Genomic DNA, 27402 nt, shown 5'->3' with positions numbered 1-27402 from the left:
ATGCAATAATAATAATAATAATAATAATAATAATAATAATAGTAATAATAGTAATATTATTATTAGTAATTTTACTTTTCATTGTTTTTTTTAATGCTTAGTTCTATTGCTAATTTAATATATGTCAGTGTAAATACGTTATCTAGCATTTATATGCATTTACAAGGAAAATAAAAGGGTGTTCCACTTTACGGCGGTTTCCGCTTTACGGCGGTAGCCTGGAACCTAACCCGCCGTATAAGTGGGGCCTTCCTGTACAAGAAACCGCCCATTTACCGATTTGAACTACCCAATAAAGTGGTCAGAAATTGGGAATTTGGCCAATTTCTGATACATTTCTGGTACAATTTGGCCAATTTCACGCAAATTAAAAAAGATGCCAATTTCAAAATAGGGTCCAGAATAAACAATGTAGACATTCTTGGCACTAAAATAACATATCCTCTGTTCATTAGTCACATCTCTAGGCCCCTCTTATATTACTATTGCTTTCTATTTATTTTTTATTCATACAAAAAATACAAAATTTACTGTTATGTAGACTACAGCATTATTAGAGTCCCCAGTTGATGTGTATCGGACGTGTGGTGTGATTTGCTTACTCTTGAACATTGGTAAAAATTGAACATTTCCCCTACTTTGAGCTCAGTTTCAAGGTCGTTTTCATCATGAAACTAATCAAAATCATCTCTATTTCTGTAATATGTTTTCCATTTTATCACGCGAGACCATCAAAACAATACTATATGAAAATGCACCTCAAAGTCTGCGTTTTAATAAAAAAAAAAACGGTCAGTTTTTTTTTCTCATGCACTGCGTGCTGCAGGATTCTTTTTGTGGTGCACACTGACCACACAGACCCATTCTCTCACATGTGGGCCTACCAGCTTTCTCCTGCTTGATTTTATGCTGCTAGTATTTACGCTTATACAGTGGACCCCCGCATAACGATCACCTCCGAATGCGACCAATTATGTAAGTGTATTTATTTAAGTGCGTTTGTACGTGTATGTTTGGGGGTCTGAAATGGACTAATCTACTTCACAATATTCCTTATGGGAACAAATTCGGTCAGTACTGGCACCTGAACATACTTCTGGAGTGAAAAAATATCGTTAACCGGGGGTCCACTGTATATACGTCCGAAACAGTCATGCGTAAGACGTGTATATATACGACCAAAACAGTCAAAGGGTTAAAAAATGTATTTTTTTTGTTAATATTTTTGGGTATCTGGAATGGGTTAATTGTTTTTTTTTCTTTCAACAAGTTAGCTGTCTTCCACCTAGGCAGGGTGACCCAAAAAGAAAGAAAATCCCCTAAATGAAAATACAGTGGTCCCTCAATAATTGTCCGGCCTGAAAGTCGTCCATTTCAAAAATAGTCCCGTTATTTCGTCTAAACATTGGCTCGCAAATGGTCCGTTAACTCGCTAATCGTCCTTCGTCCGGGACGCGTACTCATGCTCTGAGCCGCCTGGGCCTGCCTTCCCACCCAGTGTGCCATTGTTTACCAGTGAGCGACGATCCCCTCACATGCTCCTACGAAATATTTCATAATATTCCATTGATTTTAGTGCTTGCAAGTGCTAAATAAGCTACCATGGCTCCAAAGAAAGCTTCTAGTGCCAGCCCTTTGGTAAAGAATGTGAGAAACACACATAATTTATGAAAAAGTTTGTAGAAAAATACAAAGGTGGTGGTGGTGGTAGAGAGGAAGCAGTTGTGATAGTGGCTGATGGTGATAGTGATAGTGGTAGAAGGTAGTAGTGATGGTGGTAACAGTTGTAATAGTGGTAGAAGGTCGTAGTGATGGTGGTAGAGGGTTCCTTCTTTAGTGATTCAGCGATTCTACCAACTCCTCCAATGTTGTTGGAGTTATATAGGGCTACAGAAAACATCGCCGCCTCAGCTGCTGCTTCACCACCATTATGGCCGGCTTGCTCTCAGTGGCCCTTATATACCCAACAACAACACAGCATAACACCTCTCGTGACATACGTAATGACTTATTTTATTCATTCTAGAGTATATTCCATGTTTCTATGTTATTAATATTGTTTATTATGTCATACTAGTTGAATTGTGATAGATAAATAAGCCGTAGAGTTGATGTTAGTGTCATTTTCTCCAACAATAAACTTGCCGTCCCTCCCTCACACAAACAAGTCTCCAATAAGAACATAAGAAAGGAGGAACACTGCAGTAGGCCTGCTGGCCCATACTAGGCCGGTCCTTCACAAATCCAACCTACTAACAGAACAAATGCTACCCAAGCAATAAGCTCAGGTGCAAGTCCGACTCAAATCCAACCCCTCTCACTCATGTATTTATCCAACCTAAATTTGAAACTACCCAATGTTTTAGTTTCGATCACCCTACTAGGCAGACCGTTCCACTCATCAACTACCCCTATTACCAATGTTCATTTATACATTTTATTAGTGCTTTACATTTATTTGGCATTTTTTCTGCATGTAAATCTATATTTATGCTAGGGAAGTGACCCCTGAAGTGACCTAGAGTCCTTATGGAGGGGGATTCCCCTTCCAAACAGTAAGCTCTCTTCCCTCTCTCCTCCTCCCTGTCTTCCATTCATCAACAACAGCCTTCAATAAAGGTAACTGTCATGTTGAATGTCCATTATTTTGTGCATGTAAATCTATCTTTTAGGTAAAAAAAAAATTGTTGATACTTCTGGGTGTCTGGAACGAATTAATTGGATTTACATTATTTCTTATGGGGAAAATTGATAAAAAAATCGTCTATTTCGATAATAGTCCCACTTCCAGGAACGGGTTAAGGACGATAATTGAGGGACCACTGTACTTTCAATCATCATTCAACACTTTCACCTCACTTGTACATAATCAGTGTTTTTGCAGAGGCGCCCAGATACAACAGTTTGGAAGCATATATAAAGATACAATATAAAAAGTGACCTGAAATAATTACAATATCAGGGCCCCAGTTATATATATACCGTCCTATTACACATCCCACCAAATTGCCAATATCCCAAACCCCTCCTTTAAAATGCAGGCATTGTACATCCCATTTCCAGAACTCAAGTCCAGCTATATAAAAGCAGCCAGTTTCCCTGAATCCCTTTACAAAATATTACCCTGCTCACACTCCAACAGCTTGTCAGGTCCCAAAAGCCATTCGTCTCCATTCACTCCTCTCTAACAGGCTCATGCTCATGTCATTCTACTTTGATCCATTCTCTCAAAATGACCAAACTGCCTCAATAATCCCTCTTCAGCCCTCTGACTAATACTTTTATTAATTCCACACCTCCCAATTTCCACACTTCGAATTCTCTGCATAATATTTACACCACACATTGCCCTTAGACAGGACATCTCCACTGCCTCCAACCACCTCCTTGCTGCAGCATTTACAACCCAAGCTTCACACCCATAAAAGCCGGGCTTTAACCCTTGAACGGTCCAAACGTACATATACGTTCACGTGCGTAGCTCCCCAAACGTATATGTACGTTTTCTTTGTCATTCAACATTGCCACGATAAACCTGAGTCACCTAGACATGAGAGAATGGGTGTGCGCACTCACTGTGTGCTGTATTAAAATAATTGGGGACGCCTGGGCACCATATGCTCTTTTTTCCTATTAAAAAAAGACAATTTTTTCTCTCAAAAAATTTGGGGCGCTACGCGAGTGAACGTATATATACGTTTGGACCGTTTAAGGGTTAATATAAGAGTGTTGGTACCACTATACTTTCATGCATTCCCTTCTTTGCCTCCATTGATAAATACTCCTTCTCTCCAATGTGGTATCCAATTTTTCTTTACCTAAATTATTTGATACCCTCATCACCTTACTCTTATCTATGTTCACTTTCAACTTTCTACCTTTACACACCATCCCAAACTCATCCACTGACCTTTGCAACTTTTCTTTAGAATCACCCATAAGCACAGTATTGTCAGCAAAAAGTAACTGTGTCTACTCCCATTTTGTATTTGATTCCCCATAATTTAATCCTACCCCTCTCCCGAACACCCTAGCATTTACTTCTTTTACAACCCCATCTATAAATATATTAAACAACCATGGTGACATTACACATCTCTGTCTAAGACCTACTTTTACCGGGAAGTACTCTCCCTCTCTTCTACTCACCCTAACCTGAGCCTCACTATCCTCATAAAAACTCCTTACAGCATTTAGTAACTTACTACCTATTCCATATACTTGCAACATCTGCCGCATTGCTCCCCTATCCACTCTATCATATGCCTTTTCTAAATCCATAAATGCAATGAAAACTTCCCTACCTTTATGTAAATACTGTTCACATATATGCTTCAATGTAAACACTTGATCTACACATCCCCTACCCACTCTGAAGCCTCCTTGCTCATCCGCAATCCTACATTCTGTCTTTCCTCTAATTCTTTCAATAATAACCCTACTGTACACTTTTCCTGGTATACTCAGCAAACTTATTCCCCTATAATTTTTACAATCTGTCTTGTCCCCCTTCGCTATATATAAAGGAATTGTACAATTGTACAATGCTCTCTGCCAACTCCTAGGTACCCTCTCCTCTTCCATACATTTATTAAACAAAAAGATCAACCAATCCAACACAATATCAACCCCTGCTTTTAACATTTCTGTCATGATCCCATCAGTTCCAGCTGCGTTAACCTCTTTCATTCTACGTAATGCCTCGCGCACCTCCTCCACACTCGCATCCTGCTCTTGTTCACTCCTAAAAGATGGTATACCTCCCTGACCAGTGCATGAAATGACCGCCTCTCTTTCTTCGTCATTATTTAAAAGTTCCTCAAAATGTTCCCATCTACCCAATACTTCTATCTCCCCATCTACTAACTCCTCTACTTTGTTTTTAACTGACAAATCCTTTCATTCCCTAGTCTTTCTTAACTTATTTATCTCACTCCAAAAATTTTTCTTGTTTTCATTAAAACTTCTTGACATTGCCTCTCCCATTCTATCATCTGCTCTCCTTTTGCACTCTCTCACCACTCTCTTTACCTTTCTTTTACTCTCCATATACTCTGCTCTTCTTATAACACTTCTGCTTTGTAAAAGCCTCTCATAAGCTACCTTTTTCTATTTTATCACACCCTTTACTTCATTCCACCAATCACTCCTCTTTCCTCTTGCACCCACCCTCCTATAGCCACAAACTTCTGCCCCACATTCTAATACTGCATTTTTAAAACTATTCCAACCCTCTTCAAATCCCCTACTATTCATACTTGCACTAGTCCACCTTTCTGCCAATAGTTGCTTATATCTTACTCTAACTTCCTCCTCCCTTAATTTATACACTTTCACCTCTCTCTTACTTATTTCTGTTTTCCTTTTGTCCCATCTACCTCATACTCTAACTGTAGCAACAACTAAATAATGATCCGGTATATCAGTTGCCCCTTTATAAACATGTATATCCTGAAGCCTACCCATCAATAATTGTATTTACGTTAATTTTTATGGGAAATATTACTTTGGTTTTCTGCTGTTTTGGATTTAGGCCGACCTTTTGGAATGGATTACGGCCGAAATCAAGAGTTCCACTGTACACATAGTCACTGGACACATTCCTAGAAGTGCTGCAGCTTGTGGAACTTTTTGAAACATGATGTTATGCACAGTGCTGTTTTACATTCCTCACACATAAAACGAATGTGTCTGCATTTTTTGTGGGCATTTTGTTGTATGTGCACAAAAATACCCAATAACTTCCTGGTATCTTTCAGTGTATTACTTCCAGTGTACACATTATATCCTATACAAGACCACTGTAGCAATTACAAAGTACAAACGACTTTATACCAAAGCATTTCCTCTTGCTTGGTATATACTGCTTGAATGACAGTCTACCTTTGAACAAAATCAGACTCATTAATAACAAGCTTCCTGAAGGGATAAAAATACATTCAGAACTTTTGTTTCAGATACATAACACATTCCTAATCTTGTATAACCTGTCATTCTGTCAGGCCTTGTTTTGTCTGAGAAGTGTAGAATATGTAACAGTAGCAGAAATTGGTTCATTGGTATTATATCACTGAAAGCTGGGGTTGAAATTAGGCGATCTGGTGACTAGTATGATGTGAGAGTGTGCTTATACACATGTGGCATAAGCATTATTGTGGCAAGGAACAGAAACATCTCAGCCACAGTTGTTCCCTTCCAGTGGTGTAGGCATAATCTTGGTGAAGTAATTGTTTGCCAGGGTGTAATCGAAGTATGTGTTACTTTTCCTGACAATAATTTCCATCCGAGGTTTATCAAAGAATAACTAAAAACACTGTAGTTCAGTGGCATTGTTCCCAAGTGTACAAGATGGCCGTATTCCACTTTGAGCTTCATCAAGGTTATGGGGATTGGGAACAAAATTGGCACCCTGCTGCCAATCCCAGATGCAGTCTGATGGTGTGCACTGGATATTGACAGGTGGTTGTGGTTGTGCAGGTTGTGGTGTGTGGGTGGTTAAAGGTGGCCTTTGTTATGGATATGCTAAGTCAGCAGCATGGCTACCAACCTGGGGTGCTGCTGGTACCACATGACACATTGCACCACAACCACCACCTGCTGCCACATGTATATTATCCATCCCAGTTGTAACATTACCCAAACTGTCTTCCCCACCAACCATACCGTCTTCACCACCTATGCCGTCTTTACCACTACCCATGCTGCCTTTCCCACCACTCATGCTGCCTTTCCCACAACTCATTCTGCCTTTCCCACCACTCATGCTGCCTTTCCCACCACTCGTGCTGCCTTTTCCACCACTCACGCTGTCTTCCCCACCACCTACGCTTCCCTTCCCACTACCCATGCTGTCTTCCCTTTTCACTATCTGTTCCTGGTGTAGGGCCAAGGGATGTGCTCTGAAATATACTCCTTTCTCTTGGAATAGCATATGGCACACTACCAAAATGCATGTAGTCTTGTATAAATTGACGCTTCACTGGAGAATGTTCCACTTCATTATTGCTACTGGAATTATAATCAAGAGCTTGGAAATCACAATCAGTATCACTATCATGACCACTGCTAACATCTGAGTCCTGGACATAGGAACATATGAGTTTCCTCTTTTGCTGTGGTACAACTAAACATGAACGAGATGGCCCAGCACCAGAGGTGGAAGATTGAGGGTCATAAGGCTTTTCAGCACTATTTCTGGTACCCTTTGGCATTGCTTTCAGTCACAAACTCCTCAGAACCATAAAATTCATCTTCCCTGACACTTCCATCTGTGTTAGAACTATCACTTGGGAAGAGAAGAGTTCCAGTTCGCCAAGGAGTGAGGTACAGTGGACCCTCGACCAACGATATTAATCCGTTCCAGAGAGCTTATCGTTAGACGAATTTATCGTTAGCCGAATTAATTTTTCCCATAAAAATAATGGAAATCCAATTAATCTGTTTGACACCCAATAGTATGAATTTTTTTTTCGCATGAAATATACATTTTCCTTCACAGAAAAAGAAGGATACATGCACTAAATAAAGAATAAATGACATTTACCTTTATTGAAGATGTAGTGATGAGTGATGAGATGGGAGGAGGGGAGATGGAGGTGTATTAATTTTGGGAAGGGGAATCCCCTTCTATAAGGACTTTAGGTAGCAAGTCCTTTTCCAAGGTTACTTCCCTTCTTTGTTTTTTAATGCCACTGGGAACAACTTGAGAGTCACTGGACCTCTGTCGCACCAAAAATCAGTCCATAGAGCTCTGTACCTCGCGTTCCTTTAAGATTTTCCTAAAGTCGGTCACAACATTGTCATTGTAAAAGTCACCAGCACGGCTAGCAATAGCTGTGTCAGAGTGATTTTCCTCCATAAAGGTTTGCACTTTTGTCCACATTGTACACATTTCCATAATCATTGAAGAAGGCAACTTCCTCAATTTCTCTCTCCCCTCCTCTGAAGCAATTTCCTCAGTTGTGGCCTCTTGCCGTTGCTAATGCTCTTGCAGCTCATCAGTGGTTAGTTCTTCGTCGTCCTCCACCAACTCTTCCACATCCTCCCCACTAACCTCCAACCCCATGGACTTCCCCTATGCCACAATAGATTCCACAACTGGCATAGGCTCCTCAGGGTTAGCCCCAAACCCTTCAAAATCCCTCTCTTGTACACATTGTGGCCACAATTTCCTCCAAGCAGAGTTCAAGGTCCTGTTAGTTACTCCCTCCCAAGCCTTACCTATAAGGTTTATGCAATTGAGGATACTATAGTGATCTTTCCAAAACTCTCTTAGGGTTAATCAAGTGTTTGAGGTCACTTCGAAGCACTTTGAAACACTGTTTTGGTGTACAGTTTTATGAAATTTGAAATGACTTGCCGGTCCATGGGCTGAAGGAGAGGAGTGGTATTAGGAGGCAAGAATTTCACTTTGATAAAATTCAACTCCCCCGAAATTTGCTCTGGCAACTCTGAAGGATGGCCAGGAGCATTGTCTAATACCAGGAGGCACTTAAAGTCAATTTATTTTCCAGGAGGTAATTTTTCACAGTGGGGCCCAACACATGATAAAACCATTCATAGAAAATGTCCCTAGTGACCCATGCCTTACTGTTTGCCTTCCACATCACACAAAAACTAGCCTTCATGACATTGTTTTTCCTGAACACACTGGGAGTTTCTGAGTGATACATGAGTAGAGGCTTCACTCTGCACTCCCCACTAGCATTACTACACAACTTTAAGATTAGCCTGTCTTTCATAGGCTTATGTCCTGGCAGTGCTTTTTCCTCCTGTGTAATGTAGGTCCTGTTTGGCATTTTCTTCCAAAACAGCCTCTATGTACCCCTGGAATTCCTGCACATATTTTTCAGAAAGTTGAAAGTGAACATAGAAAAGAGTAAGGTGATGAGGGTGTCAAATGATTTAGATAAAGAAAAATTGGATATCAAATTGGGGAGGAGGAGTATGGAAGAAGTGAATGTTTTCAGATACTTGGGAGTTGACGTGTCGGCGGATGGATTTATGAAGGATGAGGTTAATCATAGAATTGATGAGGGAAAAAAGGCGAGTGGTGCGTTGAGGTATATGTGGAGTCAAAAAACGTTATCTATGGAGGCAAAGAAGGGAATGTATGAAAGTATAGTAGTACCAACACTCTTATATGGGTGTGAAGCTTGGGTGGTAAATGCAGCAGCGAGGAGACGGTTGGAGGCAGTGGAGATGTCCTGTTTAAGGGCAATGTGTGGTGTAAATATTATGCAGAAAATTCGGAGTGTGGAAATTAGGAAAAGGTGTGGAGTTAATAAAAGTATTAGTCAGAGGGCAGAAGAGGGGTTGTTGAGGTGGTTTGGTCATTTAGAGAGAATGGATCAAAGTAGAATGACATGGAAAGCATATAAATCTATAGGGGAAGGAAGGCGGGGTAGGGGTCATCCTCGAAAGGGTTGGAGAGAGGGGGTAAAGGAGGTTTTGTGGGCAAGGGGCTTGGACTTCCAGCAAGCATGTGTGAGCGTGTTAGATAGGAGTGAATGGAGACAAATGGTACTTGGGACCTGACGATCTGTTGGAGTGTGAGCAGGGTAATATTTAGTGAAGGGATTCAGGGAAACCGGTTATTTTCATATAGTCGGACTTGAGTCCTGGAAATGGGAAGTACAATGCCTGCACTTTAAAGGAGGGGTTTGGGATATTGGCAGTTTGGAGGGATATGTTGTGTATCTTTATATGTGTATGCTTCTAAACTGTTGTATTCTGAGCACCTCTGCAAAAACAGTGATACTGTGTGAGTGTGGTGAAAGTGTTGAATGATGATGAAAGTATTTTCTTTTTGGGGATTTTCTTTCTTTTTTGAGTCACCCTGCCTCGGTGGGAGACGGCCGACTTGTTGAAAAAAAAAAAAAAAAATTTCAGCCGCTTCTTTGTCCGAAATGGCAGCCTCACCATGCCTTATCACACTGTGTATGCCACTACGATTCTTATCTCTTTGACTGTTTCGGTCGTATGTATGTCTTACGAGCCACAGTGTTTGACGTATATATACTCATAAATTCTAGCGGCTTCAGATCAAGCAGGAGAAAGCTGGTAGGCCCACATGTGAGAGAATGGGTCTGTGTGGTCAGTGTGCACCATATAAAAAAATCCTGCAGCACGCAGTGCATAATGAGGAAAAAAAAAGACCGTTTTTTTTTTTAATTAGAATGCCGACTTTGTGGTCTATTTTCGTATAGTACAGTGGACCCCCGCGTAACAATATTAGTCCGTTCATGAGAGCTCATTGTTATGCAAAATTATTGTTATGCGAATGAATTTTCCCCATAAGAAATATTTTTTTATTTTATTATCACACTGGCCGATTCCCACCAAGGCAGGGTGGCCCGAAAAAGAAAAACTTTCACCATCATTCACTCCATCACTGTCTTGCCAGAAATAATGGAAATCAAATTAATCCGTGCAAGACACCCAAAAGTATGAAAAAAATTTTACCACATGAAATATGCATTTTCCTACACACAAAGAGAAGGATACATGCACAATAGTAGAGTACTACCGTCCTGCCAGATGACTGTGAAACAAAAACCTGTAACTGTTTTGCATGATGGTAGGATTGCTGGTTTCTTTTTCTGTCTCATAAACACGCTAAGATAACAGGGATATCTTGCTACTCCTACTTACACTTTGGTCACACTTCACAGACACGCACATGCATATATATATATACATACATCTAGGTTTTTCTCCTTTTTCTAAATAGCTCTTGTTCTTTTTTATTTCTTCTATTGTCCATGGGGAAGTGGAAAAGAATCTTTCCTCCGTAAGCCATGCGTGTCGTATGAGGCGACTAAAATGCCGGGAGCAATGGGCTGGTAACCCCTTCTCCTGTATACAATTACTAAAAAAGAGAAGAAGAAAAACTTTATAAAACTGGGTTGCTTAAATGTGCGTGGATGTAGTGCGGATGACAAGAAACAGATGATTGCTGATGTTATGAATGAAAAGAAGTTGGATGTCCTGGCCCTAAGCGAAACAAAGCTGAAGGGGGTAGGAGAGTTTCAGTGGGGGGAAATAAATGGGATTAAATCTGGAGTATCTGAGAGAGTTAGAGCAAAGGAAGGGGTAGCAGTAATGTTAAATGATCAGTTATGGAAGGAGAAAAGAGAATATGAATGTGTAAATTCAAGAATTATGTGGATTAAAGTAAAGGTTGGATGCGAGAAGTGGGTCATAATAAGCGTGTATGCACCTGGAGAAGAGAGGAATGCAGAGGAGAGAGAGAGATTTTGGGAGATGTTAAGTGAATGTATAGGAGCCTTTGAACCAAGTGAGAGAGTAATTGTGGTAGGGGACTTGAATGCTAAAGTAGGAGAAACTTTTAGAGAGGGTGTGGTAGGTAAGTTTGGGGTGCCAGGTGTAAATGATAATGGGAGCCCTTTGATTGAACTTTGTATAGAAAGGGGTTTAGTTATAGGTAATACATATTTTAAGAAAAAGAGGATAAATAAGTATACACGATATGATGTAGGGCGAAATGACAGTAGTTTGTTGGATTATGTATTGGTAGATAAAAGACTGTTGAGTAGACTTCAGGATGTACATGTTTATAGAGGGGCCACAGATATATCAGATCACTTTCTAGTTGTAGCTACACTGAGAGTAAAAGGTAGATGGGATACAAGGAGAATAGAAGCATCAGGGAAGAGAGAGGTGAAGGTTTATAAACTAAAAGAGGAGGCAGTTAGGGTAAGATATAAACAGCTATTGGAGGATAGATGGGCTAATGAGAGCATAGGCAATGGGGTCGAAGAGGTATGGGGTAGGTTTAAAAATGTAGTGTTAGAGTGTTCAGCAGAAGTTTGTGGTTACAGGAAAGTGGGTGCAGGAGGGAAGAGGAGCGATTGGTGGAATGATGATGTAAAGAGAGTAGTAAGGGAGAAAAAGTTAGCATATGAGAAGTTTTTACAAAGTAGAAGTGATGCAAGGAGGGAAGAGTATATGGAGAAAAAGAGAGAAGTTAAGAGAGTGGTGAAGCAATGTAAAAAGAGAGCAAATGAGAGAGTGGGTGAGATGTTATCAACAAATTTTGTTGAAAATAAGAAAAAGTTTTGGAGTGAGATTAACAAGTTAAGAAAGCCTAGAGAACAAATGGATTTGTCAGTTAAAAATAGGAGAGGAGAGTTATTAAATGGAGAGTTAGAGGTATTGGGAAGATGGAAGGAATATTTTGAGGAATTGTTAAATGTTGATGAAGATAGGGAAGCTGTGATTTCGTGTATAGGGCAAGGAGGAATAACATCTTGTAGGAGTGAGGAAGAGCCAGTTGTGAGTGTGGGGGAAGTTCGTGAGGCAGTAGGTAAAATGAAAGGGGGTAAGGCAGCCGGGATTGATGGGATAAAGATAGAAATGTTAAAAGCAGGTGGGGATATAGTTTTGGAGTGGTTGGTGCAATTATTTAATAAATGTATGGAAGAAGGTAAGGTACCTAGGGATTGGCAGAGAGCATGCATAGTTCCTTTGTATAAAGGCAAAGGGGATAAAAGAGAGTGCAAAAATTATAGGGGGATAAGTCTGTTGAGTGTACCTGGTAAAGTGTATGGTAGAGTTATAATTGAAAGAATTAAGAGTAAGACGGAGAATAGGATAGCAGATGAACAAGGAGGCTTTAGGAAAGGTAGGGGGTGTGTGGACCAGGTGTTTACAGTGAAACATATAAGTGAACAGTATTTAGATAAGGCTAAAGAGGTCTTTGTGGCATTTATGGATTTGGAAAAGGCGTATGACAGGGTGGATAGGGGGGCAATGTGGCAGATGTTGCAAGTGTATGGTGTAGGAGGTAGGTTACTGAAAGCAGTGAAGAGTTTTTACGAGGATAGTGAAGCTCAAGTTAGAGTATGTAGGAAAGAGGGAAATTTTTTCCCAGTAAAAGTAGGCCTTAGACAAGGATGTGTGATGTCACCGTGGTTGTTTAATATATTTATAGATGGGGTTGTAAGAGAAGTAAATGCGAGGGTCTTGGCAAGAGGCGTGGAGTTAAAAGATAAAGAATCACACACAAAGTGGGAGTTGTCACAGCTGCTCTTTGCTGATGACACTGTGCTCTTGGGAGATTCTGAAGAGAAGTTGCAGAGATTGGTGGATGAATTTGGTAGGGTGTGCAAAAGAAGAAAATTAAAGGTGAATACAGGAAAGAGTAAGGTTATGAGGATAACAAAAAGATTAGGTGATGAAAGATTGAATATCAGATTGGAGGGAGAGAGTATGGAGGAGGTGAACGTATTCAGATATTTGGGAGTGGACGTGTCAGCAGATGGGTCTATGAAAGATGAGGTGAATCATAGAATTGATGAGGGAAAAAGAGTGAGTGGTGCACTTAGGAGTCTGTGGAGACAAAGAACTTTGTCCTTGGAGGCAAAGAGGGGAATGTATGAGAGTATAGTTTTACCAACGCTCTTATATGGGTGTGAAGCGTGGGTGATGAATGTTGCAGCGAGGAGAAGGCTGGAGGCAGTGGAGATGTCATGTCTGAGGGCAATGTGTGGTGTGAATATAATGCAGAGAATTCGTAGTTTGGAAGTTAGGAGGAGGTGCGGGATTACCAAAACTGTTGTCCAGAGGGCTGAGGAAGGGTTGTTGAGGTGGTTCGGACATGTAGAGAGAATGGAGCGAAACAGAATGACTTCAAGAGTGTATCAGTCTGTAGTGGAAGGAAGGCGGGGTAGGGGTCGGCCTAGGAAGGGTTGGAGGGAGGGGGTAAAGGAGGTTTTGTGTGCGAGGGGCTTGGACTTCCAGCAGGCATGCGTGAGCGTGTTTGATAGGAGTGAATGGAGACAAATGGTTTTTAATACTTGACGTGCTGTTGGAGTGTGAGCAAAGTAACATTTATGAAGGGATTCAGGGAAACCGGCAGGCCGGACTTGAGTCCTGGAGATGGGAAGTACAGTGCCTGCACTCTGAAGGAGGGGTGTTAATGTTGCAGTTTAAAAACTGTAGTGTAAAGCACCCTTCTGGCAAGACAGTGATGGAGTGAATGATGGTGAAAGTTTTTCTTTTTCGGGCCACCCTGCCTTGGTGGGAATCGGCCGGTGTGATAATAAAAAAATAATAGTAGAGTAGTACATGCACAGTATATATTGTGCATGTACTACTCTACTAAATGAAGAATAAATGACACTTACCTTTATTGAAGATGCAGCAATGACTGATGAGACACTGTGTCCTGGGAGTGCCTTTTCCTCCTGAGTACTGTAGGTCCTGTTTGGCATTTTCTTCCAGAACAGGCCTTATCACACTGTGTATGTCACTATGATTCTTAAATCTCTCAAACCAACCTTTGCTGGCTTTAAATTCACCAATATGAGCACTAGTTCCAAGCATTTTTCCCTGTTCATCTGGGTGTTAGTCGACTGGTGTGGGTTGCATCCTGGGAGACAAGATTAAGGACCCCAATGGAAATAAGTTAGTCCTCGATGATGCACTGACTTTCTTGGGTTATCCTGGGTGGCTAACCCTCAGGGGTTAATTGTTTCTCAGTAATTGTTTCACGTTAAGCCACACCAACAACACTCTCCACATCTTCGAGTAATACAGCTGATGGTGGTGCAGCAACAACAACAGCTGTGGTGCAGCTGACCATGGTGCAGCAGCAGCAGGGTGCAGCAACAGCTGACCATGGTGCAGCTGCAGCTGTGGTGCAGCAGCAGCTGACTGGTCCAATTTATCAGCTGACCGTGGTGCAGCAGCAGCTGACTGTGGTACGATAGTATTTATCACCCTTTTTACCACAGGGTTGGCACTAGAAGCTTTCTTTGGGCCCATGGTGGCTTATTTAGCAGTTACAAGCACTATAAATAATGGAATAATACAAAATGTATCGAATGTATGCATGCAACGGGCCACCCTGGCCTGTAAACAATGACGGCAAGGCAGGCGCTCAGGCTGGACGGACAGGTTCGGGACGAGTCATGTTCAGAAACAGCTGATGGTGCAACAGCAGCTGACTGTGGTGCAGCAGCAGCTGACTGATCCAGCAACAGCTGACTGGTCCAGCAACAGCTGACTGATCCAGCAACAGCTGACTGGTCCAGCAACAGCTGACTGGTCCAGCAACAGATGACTGATCCAGCAACAGCTGACTGATCTAGCAACAGCTGACTGATCTAGCAACAGCTGACTGATCCAGTAACAGCAATTCTTAAATCTCTCAAAGCAACTTTGCTGGCTTTAAATTCACCAATATGAGCACTAGTTCCAGGCATTTTTCCCTGTTCACCTGGGTGTTAGTCGACTGGTGTGGGTTGCATCCTGGGAGACAAGATTAAGGACCCCAATGGAAATAAGTTAGACAGTCTTCGATGACTCACTTTTTTGGGTTATCCTGGGTGGCTAACCCTCTGGGGTTAATTGTTTCTTGGTATTCTCAGTAAGCCACACCAACAACGGTGCTACAGCAGCAGCAGCAGCAGCTGACAGTGCTACAGCAGCAGCAGCGGCTGACAGTGCAACAGCAGCAGCAGACGATGCTACAGCAGCAGCAGATGATGCTACAGCAGCAGCAGACGGTACTACAGCAGCAGCAGCAGCAGCAGCAGCAGCAGCAGCGACAGCAGCAGCAGCAGCAGCAGCAGCTGATGGTGGTACAGCAGCAGCAGCAGCTGACAGTGCTACAGCAGCACCAGCAGCTGACAGTGCTACAGCAGCAGCAGACAATGGTACAGCAGCAGCAGACTGTACTACAACAGCAGCAGCAGCAGCTGATGGTGCTACAGCAGCAGCAGCAGCAGCAGCAGCTGATGGTGCTACAGCAGCAGCAGCAGCTGACAGTGCTACAGCAGCAGCAGCAGCTGACAGTGCTACAGCAGCAGCAGCAGCAGTTGACAGTGCTACAGCAGCAGCAGATGATGCTACAGCAGCAGCAGACGGTACTACAGCAGCAGCAGACGGTCCTACAACAGCAGCAGCAGCAGCTGACGGTGGTACAGCAGCAGCAGCAGCTGGTGGTGGTACAGCAGCAGCAGCAGCTGACGGTGGTACAGCAGCAGCAGCAGCAGCTGATGGTGCTACAGCAGCAGCAGCAGCAGCAGCAGCAGCAGCAGCATCAGCAGTTGACCATGGTACCACAGTACAGTGGACCCCCGCATAACAATTATCTCCGAATGCGACCAATTATGTAAGTGTATTTATGTAAGTGCGTTTGTACGTGTATGTTTGGGGGTCTGAAATGGACTAATCTACTTAACAATATTCCTTATGGGAATAAATTCAGTCAGTACTGGCACCTGAACATACTTATGGAGTGAAAAAATATCATTAACCGGGGGTCCACTGTATTTCGATAATATTTCTCACCCTTTTTACCACAGGGTTGGCACTAGAAGCTTTCTTGGGGCCCATGGTCACTTATTTTGCAGATAAAATCACCAAAAACACTGTAATAATACGAAATGTTACGATTGTATGCTTGGATGTTACCGCGGAGGCTGGCTTGTAAACAATACCACCGGCGGAACATGTGAGGCTGGCTCAGGCCTCACATAGACGTGCCTCGGACGGACAGCGTTGAGCGGGTTTTTTAGCGGTATGCGAGGCAAAATCTTAGCGATAAAACGTATCGGTATGCGGATTTAACGTTATGTAAGGCCAACGGTATGGGGGGGTCCACTGTATTTATGGTTGTATTCTCGTTTTCTTGGTCCTATTTGATAGAATGGAAAACATATTATAGAAATAGGGGTGATTTTGATTGGTTTTACTATGAAAAGAACCTTGAAATGGAGCTCAAAGTAGGGGAAATGTTTGAATTTTGCCGATGTTCAAAAGTAAACAAATGATGTCATTTTCCAATAAATGTCCAACTAGCCATTCTAATATGCAGACATGAATGGGTTGGCATTATTTATACAGTAATATTGCAGTAGTCTGCATAACAGTAAATCTTCTATTTTTTGTTTGAATAAAAATTCAAAATATAAAGCAAGAGTAATATCAGAGGAGCCTGGAGACATGACTGATGAGCAAAGAAAATGTTATTTTAAAGCCAGGAATGTCTGCATTGTTCATTCTGGACCCTATTTTGAAATTGTCATATTTTTTAATTTTCGTGAAATTGGCCAAATTGTGAATTTCTGATCACGTTATTGGGTAGTTGAAATTGGTAAATGGGCAGTTTCTTGTACTCAGTTGATAGAAAAAATGGAGTTCTAAAGAAATAACTATGAGTTTGGGCAACTGGAACAATGGAATTAACTGAGAATAGGGCTCAAAGTGGGCGAAACCGCAGAGTCATAAATATCTGCAAGGTCGCTTACTTCACGAGAGTGTAATTCCGTCAGTTTTCCATCAAATTTTGTTCTTTTGGTGTCATTACAATTGAGAAAAGATTCTCTATCTTTTCTTTTTTTTTTTTTTTTTGAAATTTTGAAATTTTGCGACACCAGGAGACACCTCAGGATTTGGGGTTGCAACAGTCAAGGGGTCAAATCTCTCAAACCAACCTTTGCTGGCCTTATATTCACTTACATAACCAGTTGCAGGCATTTTTTTAATTAAATCGTCATGCAACTGCCTTGCCTTTTCACTTATGATCGCTTTGGAGATGCTATCTCCTGATAACTGTTTTTCGTTTATCCACACCAATAACAGTTTCTCAACATCTTTGAGTACTTGTGATCTGTGTTTCGAAAACATACTTGCACCTTTCGCAACAACAGCTTCCCTGATTGCCTTTCTGTTGGCCAAGATAGTAGCGTTGGTTGATTGGGGTTTGTTATACAACCTGGCCAGCTCGGAGACATGCACTCCAGTTTCATACTTTGTGATGATCTTCATTTCAGTTGTAATTCTCACCCTTTTTACCACAGGGTTGGCACTAGAAGCTTTCTTGGAGCCCATGGTGGCTTATTTAGCAGTTACAAGCATTAACCCTTTGGGGGTCGGCAGGTCCTCTCAGAGACTTGTTCTCAGGGTTGGCCAAATTTCAAAAAAAAAAAAAAAAAAAAAAATTCTTATGAAAAGATAGAGAATCTTTCCCGATCATAATGACATCAAAAGTATGAAATTTGATGGAAAACTTACAGAATTATGCTCTTGCGAATTTAGCTGTCTCGACGATGTTTACGCATCAGTGATTTTGCCCACTTTGAGCCCTATTTTTGGCCAATTCCAGTGTACTAGTTGACAAAAATCATAACTTTTTCGCTAGAACTCCATTTTTTCTATCGAATGAGTACAAGAAACCACCTATTTTCCAATTTCAACTATCCAATAAAGTGGTCAGAATTTAGCAATTTTGCCAATTTCACACAAATTTCAAAAGATGCCAATTTCCGAATAGGGTCCAGAATAAGCAAGAAAGACATTCCTGGCACTAAAATAACAAGTTCTCTGTTCATTAGTCACATCCCCAGGCCCCTCTTATGTTTCTTTGGCTTTCCACTTTGAATTTTTATTCTTATGCAGACTACTGCATTAGTGTAGAAATGGTATAAATAATATCAGCACACTTGTGAAAGAATATGAGACTCACCAGTTGATGTGTATTGGACGCTTGGCATGATTTGTTTACTTTTGAACTTTGGTAAAAATCGAACATTTCTGCTACTTTGAGCTCAATTTCAAGGTGAACATTAAAATGGTATAAAATACCGACAGGTTGTTAGGTAAGACACATATGCAACAGTTAGGTATCTTTATTATGAAGATAAAGATACCTAACTGTTAAATATGTGTCTTACCTAACATCAATTTCAAGGTACTTTTCATTGTAAAACCAGTCAGAATCATCTCAATTTCTGTAGTATGTCTTCCATTCTGTAAAATGAGACCAAGAAAACTAGAATACAACAATAAATACCATACGAAAATACAGTGCAAAGTCGCTGTTTTAATCCAAAAACACGGTCAAGGTTCTTTTTTTCTCATTACGCACTGTGTGCTTCAGGATTTTTTTTATACTGCGCACACTGATCACATAGACCCATTCTTTCATATGTAGGCCTACCAGCTTTCTCTCACTAGATTTGAGGGCGCTAGAATTTAGGCGTACTAGTACGTCAAAAACCCTGGGTCGTAAGCCATACTAGCACGTCTGAAACCCCCAAAGGGTTAAAAGCACTAGAATAGTACAAAATGTATTGTGTGTATGTGTGGATGTGACCACACTGGCTTGTAAACACTGGCACACTAACTGAAGGCAGGGAAATTAAGGCGCGCTCAGGCCAGACGGGACACGTGGATGTGTTCGGGATGAATCATGTTGGTTGAGTTTTTCATCGTTGGTCGGGCCAAAATTTTTACACTCAGATGCTTCGTTAGTCGAATTTGTTAGACGATGCCTTCGTTGGTCAGGGGTCCACTGTATTCCTTACCGCTAGGCATGGTGAACAAGGCGTACAGAATTGGCACTCCCACAATGCACTGTGGCCTCCCCAATTTTTTTATACTGTGCACACTGAACACAGATCCATTCTCTCATATATGTAGGCCTACCAGCTTTCTCTTGCCAAATTTGAAGTTGCTAGAATTTTTGTGAAGTATCACGGGACTGACACTGGCTTCAAAGCCGTAATATTACAGAAACGACAGTGAAAGGGTTAAGTATTGAGGCATCTCCTTTCTGTTTTTTGTATTGGCTATCATTATAATAAGCTGAATGTTGCATATGGGTTTAACCCTTTTTTAACCCTTAAACTGTCCAAACATAGATCTACGTTTTTTCAACATTTGAAAGTACAGTGAACCCTCGGCATTTGATATTAATCCGTTCCTGAGAGCTCATCAAATGTTGAAAATATCGAAAGTCGAATTAATTTTCCCCATAAGAAATAATGGAAATCAAATTAATCCGTGCACGACACCCAAATGTATGAAAAAAAAAAAAATTACCACATGAAATATTAAGTTTAATGCAATAGAATAATTACAATAATAACAATAACAATAGATTAATAACAATTGAATAATTGACACTTACCTTTAATGAAGATCTGGTGATGATTGATGGGATGGGAGGAAGGGAGAGTATGGATGGTGTTGGTGTTTAGAAGGGGAATCCCCTTCCATTAGGACTTGAGGTAGCAAGGCCTTTTCCAGGGTTACTTCCTTTCTTCTTTTAATGCCACTAGGGCCAGCTTGAGAGTCACTGGACCTCTGTCGCACAACAAATCTGTCCATAGAGCTCTGTACCTCCCGTTCCTTTACGATTTGTCTAATATGGGCCACAACATTGTCATTGTAATAGTCACCAGCACGGCTTGCAATAGCTGTCTTAAGGCGATTTTCATCCATAAAGGTTTGCAGTTCAACCCACTTTGCACAAATTTCCTTAATTTTTGAAGTAGGCACAATGGATTCCACAACTGGCATAGGCTTCTCAGGGTTAGCCCCAAACCCTTCAAAATCTTTCTTAATTTCCATACTAATTCTCACCCTTTTTACCACAAGGTTGGCACTAGAAGCTTTCTTGGGGCCCATGGTTACTTATTTTGTAGACACATGCACCAAAAACAGTGATAATATGGATAATATGGAATGTACCGAATGTATCCTTAGATGCGCGCACACTGTCTGGCTTGTAAACACTGACACACACGGGGCAGTTCAGGCCACACATGGACACATCTTGTACGAATCGTATCGAATATCGGGTTTTCCATCGAATATCGAGGCAAAATTTTTGCGTTAAAATGCATCGAATGTCGGGGGTCCACTGTATGTAAAAAAAAGTGGATTTTTTTTTTTACATTTGAAAACGTGTAAAAAACTTTGATCTTCTTTATTTTTTTTGTTATATGTATTTGAAAATACGTAAAAAAAAAAAGTAGATCTGCTTTTGGAGCACTACGCATGTGAATGTAGATCTACTTGGACAGTTTAAGGGTTAAGAGAATAGCAATATATTTTTATTTAATTCATAATTCCAAAGCTTTAATAATATAGTTATGACAGCATATTTTGTTGGAGGTTGCATCATGAAGAAGTCTTTACTTACAGACTCGCAACTGTGGGGAGTTACTGCAGCTGTATGTGACTCACGGACTGTTGGAGGAAGCAGTCAAAACTGCCACACTGTACATTGATGGTGTCTTGGGTCATGGCACTAAACAGGTGAGATTAGCTCCTGGTTCACAGTACATTGATAGTGTTTTGGGTCACAGCACCAACAGGTGAGGTCTGCTGCTTCACAGTTTATAGTACAGTACTCGCCTAATTGTGGTTGCAGGGGTCGAGACTCAGCTTCTGGCCCAGCCTCTTCACTGATTGCTACTAGGTCCTCTCTCTCTCTCTCTCTCTCTCTCTCTCTCTCTCTCTCTCTCTCGCTCTCTCTCTCTCTCTCGCTCTCGCTCTCGCTCTCGCTCTCTCTCTCGCTCTCTCTCTCGCTCTCTCGCTCTCTCTCTCGCTCTCTCTCTCGCTCTCTCTCTCGCTCTCTCTCTCGCTCTCTCTCTCTCTTGCTCTCTCGCTCTCTCTCTCGCTCTCTCTCTCGCTCTCTCTCTCGCTCTCTCTCTCGCTCTCTCGCTCGCTCTCTCGCTCGCTCTCTCGCTCTCTCTCTCGCTCTCTCTCTCGCTCTCTCGCTCTCTCTCTCTCTCTCGCTCTCTCTCTCTCTCTCTCTCTCTCTCTCTCTCTCTCTCTCTCTCTGTCTGTCTGTCTGTCTGTCTCTCTGTCTGTCTGTCTCTGTCTGTCTGTCTGTCTCTCTGTCTCTGTCTCTGTGTCTCTCTCTCTCTCTCTCTCTCTCTCTGCTCCCTGAGCTTTGTCATACCTCATCCTAAAGCTAGGTATGGTTCCTGCCTCCACTACATCACTTTCTAGACTTCCACTTCCTGACAACTCTGACTTGAAGAAATACTTCCTAACATCCCAGTGGTTCGTCTGAGTCTTCAGCTTCCAATTGTGACCCCTTGTTTCTGTGTCCCCTCTCTGGAACATCCTGTCTTTGTCCACCTTATCTATTCCACACAGTATTTTGTATGTCATTATCATGTCAACCCTGACCCTCCTGCCCCCAAGTGTCGTCAGGCCGATTTCTCTTGACCTTTCTTTGTAGGACATTCCCCTGAGCTCTGGAACTAACCTTGTTGCAAACCTTTGCGCTTTTTCTTTTTTCTTGACATGCTTGACAGTGATAGTGTCTTTGGTCACAGCACTAAATAGGCGAGGTTAACTCGTGGTTCACAGTACAATGAAAGTGTCTTGGGTGAAGGCACCATGAAGGAAGGCACAAGCTGCTTAGTTGCTTATAGAGCAATCTTGGTATTTGTCAGGCAAGATGTGTAAATAAATTTACAGAAGTCATCCATGACATGACAAAATTAAGATGTTTCATTGAGGTGTAATATGGGTTAATAAATTTAAGCTTGCTGAGGATCACTTGAGTTGGATAATAATAATAATTATAATAATAATAATAATAATAATAATAATAATAATAATAATAATAATAATATTGGCAGTTTGGAGGGATATGTTGTGTATCTTTATACGTATATGCTTCTAAACTGTTGTATTCTGAGCACCTCTGCAAAAACAGTGATAATGTGTGAGTGTGGTGAAAGTGTTGAATGATGATGAAAGTATTTTCTTTTTGGGGATTTTCTTTCTTTTTTGGGTCACCCTGCCTCGGTGGGAGACTGCCGACTTGTTGAAAAAAAAAAATAATAATAATAATGATCCTAGGTTGTAGGTTGGTAGACAGCTACCTCCCAGGGACGTACTACCATCCTGCCAAGTGAGTGTAAGATGAAAGCCTGTATTTGTTTTACATGTTGGTAGGATTGCTTGTGTCTTTTTTCTGTCTCATAAACCTGCAAGATTTCAGGTATGTCTTGTTACTTCTACTTACACTTAGGTCACACTGTACATACATGTACAAGCATATCTATATACACAGCCCTCTGGGTTTTCTTCTATTTTCTTACTAGTTCTTGTTCTTATTTCCTCTTATCTCCATGGGAAAATGGAACAGAATTCTTCCTCCGTAAGCCATGCATGTCATAAGAGTCGACTAAAATGCCGGGAGCAAGGGGCTAATACCCCCTTCTTCTGTCTTCATTACTAATGTTAAAAAGTGATTTTTTTTTTTTGCCACCCTGCTTTGGTGGGATGTGGCTGGTGCATTGAAAAAAATATTAATAATAATAATAACAATAGCTTTATTTCTACACCAATGGGGTTGAAGATGTATGAGTAGGTTTAAGAATGTAGTGTTAATGTTCAGCAGAAGTTTGTGGTTACAGGAAAGGGGGTGAAGGAGGGAAGAAGAGCGATTGGTGGTATGATGATGTAGTAAGGGAGAGAAAGTTAGCATATAAGAGGTTTTTACAAAGTAGAAGTGATGCAAGGAGGGAAGAGTATATGGAAAGAAAGAGAGAGATTAAGGGAGTGGTGAAGCAATGTAAAAAGAGAGCAAATGAGAGAGTGGGTGAGATGTTATCAACAGATTTTGTTGAAAATAAGAAAAAGGTTTAGATTGAGATTAATAAGTTGAGGAAGCCTGGGTACTGATGTTTGGTATGTTGATACTGATGTTTGCCAGGTGGGTAAGTGGTGTTTGGCAAGTGATTAACTGATGTTTGATAAGAATATAACCAGTGTTTGGTAGGTGGGTATTGGATGGGTGGTAGGTTGCAGGTTGGCACTGATGTTTGCCAAGTTGAATAATTGCTACTGACACACACTGAGTGTCCATTGTTCAGTCCCCAACACGGTTGGAAATGTTGAGCATTTTTCCTTACACCTGCTATCCCTGATCTCCAGAGTAGGTACCTGGGTGTTAGTCAACTGGTGTGGGTCACATCCTGGGGAACAAGATTAAAGGAGCACAATGGAAATGAGACGGACAACCATCAATGACACACTGACTTTCTTGGCTTACCCTGGGTGACTAACACACTAAGTTAAAAATCTGAACAAGTCTTATAGTATTTTCCAGAGTGGTACTCATGTTTGGCAGATGGGTAATTGGTGTGAGGAAGTTAGAAGCATATTTTGTAGGTGGTTAATTTATATTATGGGTTTCAGGTGGGTTTACGTACTGCTCTTCATGCTGCAGCACCACCAGTGTGGCTGCCATACACTGCCCTCGACAAGTTACTTCTAGAGCTGAGAGAAGTACAGCAGAACAAACTCTTCTCAAAGGTATAGTATAAAAAGTTGCTGAATTACCTGTGTATTTTCAAGAGCAGAGCTATGATAATTTTTGACTTGTTTTGTGTTAACATAAGAACAACATAAGAACGAAGGAACACTGCAGCAGGCCTACTGGCCCATGCGAGGCAGGTCCAAGTCTCCTACTGGCTTAAGCCAATGCACCCAACCTAGTCAGGTCAGGTCACCTTGACTTAAGGGAGGAACACGGCAACCGTCCTGGTAGCACAAGCTAATCAGGTCCAACTCACACCCACCCACACCCACTCATGTATTTATCCAACCTATTTTTAAAGCTACACAACGTTCTGGCCTCTATAACTGTACTTGGGAGTTTGTTCCACTCATCCACAACTCTATTACCAAACCAGTACTTTCCTATATCCTTCCTGAATCTGAATTTTTCTAACTTAAAACCATTGCTGCGAGTCCTGTCTAGGCTAGATACTTTCAGCACACTATTTTCATCCCCTTTATTTATTCCTGTCTTCCATTTATACACCTCAATCATATCCCCCCTAATTATACGTCTTTCTAGAGAGTGAAGATTCAGGGCCCTTAGTCTATCCTCATAGGGAAGGTTTCTGATACATGGGATTAACTTTGTCATCCTCCTTTGTACATTTTCCAGAGCATTTATATCCATTCTGTAATACGGTGACCAAAACTGTGCAGCATAATCTAAATGAGGCCTAACCAAGGATGTATAGAGTTGAAGAACAACCTGAGGACTCCTATTATTTATGCTTCTTGATATAAAGCCAAGGATTCTATTAGCTTTATTGCGAACATTTATGCACTGTTGTCTTGGTTTCAGATTACTGCTAACCAGAACTCCTAAATCTTTTTCGCAATCCGTAATATTAAGATCTACATTATTTAGTTTATATGTGGCATGGTTATTGTCCTGTCCAACATTTAGAACTTTGCATTTGTCTATATTAAACTGCATCTGCCACCTCTCCGACCACTGCATCAGTCTACTCAAATCTTCCTGGAGTGCTCTAATGTCCTCGTCAGAATGAATTCGACGGCCTATTTTGGTGTCATCGGCAAACTTGCTGATGTCGCTCTTTATGCCCTCATCTATGTTGTTTATGTATATTGTGAACAGCAGGGGGCCCAACACTGACCCCTGTGGAACACCGCTCGTGACGCTTCCCCACTCTGATTTCTCCCCATTTATGCAAACTCTCTGCTGCCTATTTGTCAACCGTTCCTCTATCCAGGAAAAAATTTCTCCTCCTATTCCTCAATAGTCTCTGATGTGGGACCCTGTCAAAAGCCTTACTGAAGTCCATATACACAATATCATATTCATTACCATGATCTACCTCCTCAAATACCTTAGTGAAAAAAGTTAACAAATTCGTAAGGCAGGAACGCCCCTTTGTAAAACCATGCTGAGATTCGTTGATTAATTTATGCTTTTCAAGGTGGCTACGAACTGCCTCGGCAATTATTGATTCCATAAATTTCCATAATTTACTCATCTTTGTTTAAAGCTGCTGTATGTACTACTGTGTATTGAGCATCATTAAAGTATTTTACCTCCATCTAGGAAGAGACTCATTGTAGTATATCTTTGTAGCACTACTTTTTTCTTAGTTTACAGTTGTGAACTCTATATATTTTCTAGTTTCATTTTATGACCTTATTTCTGAGTTTGGGTCCTGATGAAACTCTCAGAAATATAAAACCTCTAGTTTTACCTTTTTTTTAGGCCAGTATTGGACCTCTCTACCACTTTTAGCTCATTATAATAGGTTCCCAATTTACAATGTTAATTCCTTCCCGAAAATTGCTCAGATCAATTGTTCTGAACTTGGAACCTATTTTTTCATAGACACCCTTTTTATATCACTCAGGCATTACAGAAGCATAATCTATATCTGATTTTATCTGCTTTTAACCCTTTGAGGGTTTTGGTCGTACTAGTACGTCTTACGCGTAGGGGTTTTTGACGTACTAGTACGCATAAATTCTAGCGGCCTCAAATCTCGCAGGAAAAGGCTGATAAGCCTAGATGTGAGAGAATGGGTCTGTGTGGTGGGTGTGCGCAGTAGGAAAAAAATCTGGGACCCAGTGGTGCATTGTGGGAATGCCATCATAGTACACAATTTCCACCGTGCCCTGCAGTAAGAAGTTCCTCACTCCTCGGCGAATTGGGACACTTTTGTTCCCCAGTGACAGTTCTAATACAGATGGAAGTGACAGTGAAGATGAGTTTCAAGGTTCTGGTGAGGTTTTGACTGAAACTAATGACCATAATATGGGTAATAGTGAGGAAAACCCAGACAACCCACAGCCTTCCACATCTGGTGCTGGGCCCTCGTTCAGTTGTACCAGAATCAAAGAGGAAACTCCTATTTTCCAAAATCCCAGACTCAGATGTGAGCATTGGTGATGATAATGATAGTGATTATGAACTACAAGCTCTTCAAACTTGTTCCAAGAATGGAGGAGGAGGAGGAGGCAGAGGAGGAGGAGGCAGAGGAGGAGGAGGCAAGAGGAGGAGGAGGCAAGAGGAGGAGGAGGCAGAGGAGGAGGAGGAGGAGGAGGAGGAGGAAGAAGAAGAAGAGGAGGAGGAGGAGGAAGAAGAGGAGGAGGAGGAGGAAGAGGAGGAGGAAGAAGAAGAATACGTAATGATAACAATAATACATAATAATAATACATAATAATAATAATACATAATAATAATAATACATAATAATAATAATACATAATAATAATAATAGGTAATAATAATAATATGTAATAATAAATGTTCACCCATGACAGTAACAAGATAAGGGGAGATAACATCTGATAAGTGCTGACGTTTGATGAGGGTAAATGAGGGTAGAGCTGATGCCAAAAGATGAGATGAACATCGCCCTCCCTTTGTTTTTGCTGGTATACTAACATTTCTGTCTGTCTATTTGCCTGTCTGTCAAGCTCCCTGTCTATCCATCTAGCTCTCTGTCTCAGAGAGCCACAAGACTGCATCATCACTTTTACTCACATCTTCAAGCAGAGTATAGCACTTTGTCTGGGTTTCTTGGGTTATCCTAGGTAATTTATACTATGTATACTTGTATTTATGTGTACCTGTGAGACAGAGATAGACAGACAGATAGAATGAGGGAGAAAGATAATTAGATAGAATGGAGGAGGGGAAGCAGCATCCGACCCCATTGTTTTGACAGGCCGGAGGGGGAAAGAGTAATGAGCCAATATGTCACTTTGACAGCTGCCGACTCCTTGTAATTTACACTATGGACGAGGAGGAGAAGGAGAAGGAGGAAGAGTAGG

The 27402-nt window shown here is 41.3% G+C and overlaps 1 protein-coding gene across 3 annotated transcripts in view; it reads left to right on the top strand.

Annotated features, from left to right (window-relative positions):
- Positions 1 to 27402, top strand: part of Nup160 (nuclear pore complex protein Nup160) — a 418270-nt gene that overhangs the window by 358790 nt on the left and 32078 nt on the right. For all 3 annotated transcript variants that reach the window (XM_070084997.1, XM_070084995.1, XM_070084996.1), the window contains exons 18-19: positions 20962 to 21075; positions 23983 to 24099. In XM_070084997.1, the coding sequence (XP_069941098.1) occupies positions 20962 to 21075; positions 23983 to 24099 (231 nt within the window). The remainder of the gene's footprint in view (positions 1 to 20961; positions 21076 to 23982; positions 24100 to 27402) is intronic.

This window comes from Cherax quadricarinatus, chromosome 14 (genome assembly GCF_038502225.1).
Source record: "Cherax quadricarinatus isolate ZL_2023a chromosome 14, ASM3850222v1, whole genome shotgun sequence".
In the NCBI taxonomy this organism is placed as follows: domain Eukaryota; kingdom Metazoa; phylum Arthropoda; class Malacostraca; order Decapoda; family Parastacidae; genus Cherax; species Cherax quadricarinatus.
Note: the sequence above shows the minus strand (reverse complement) of the source record. Positions and strands in the feature narration are given on the sequence as shown.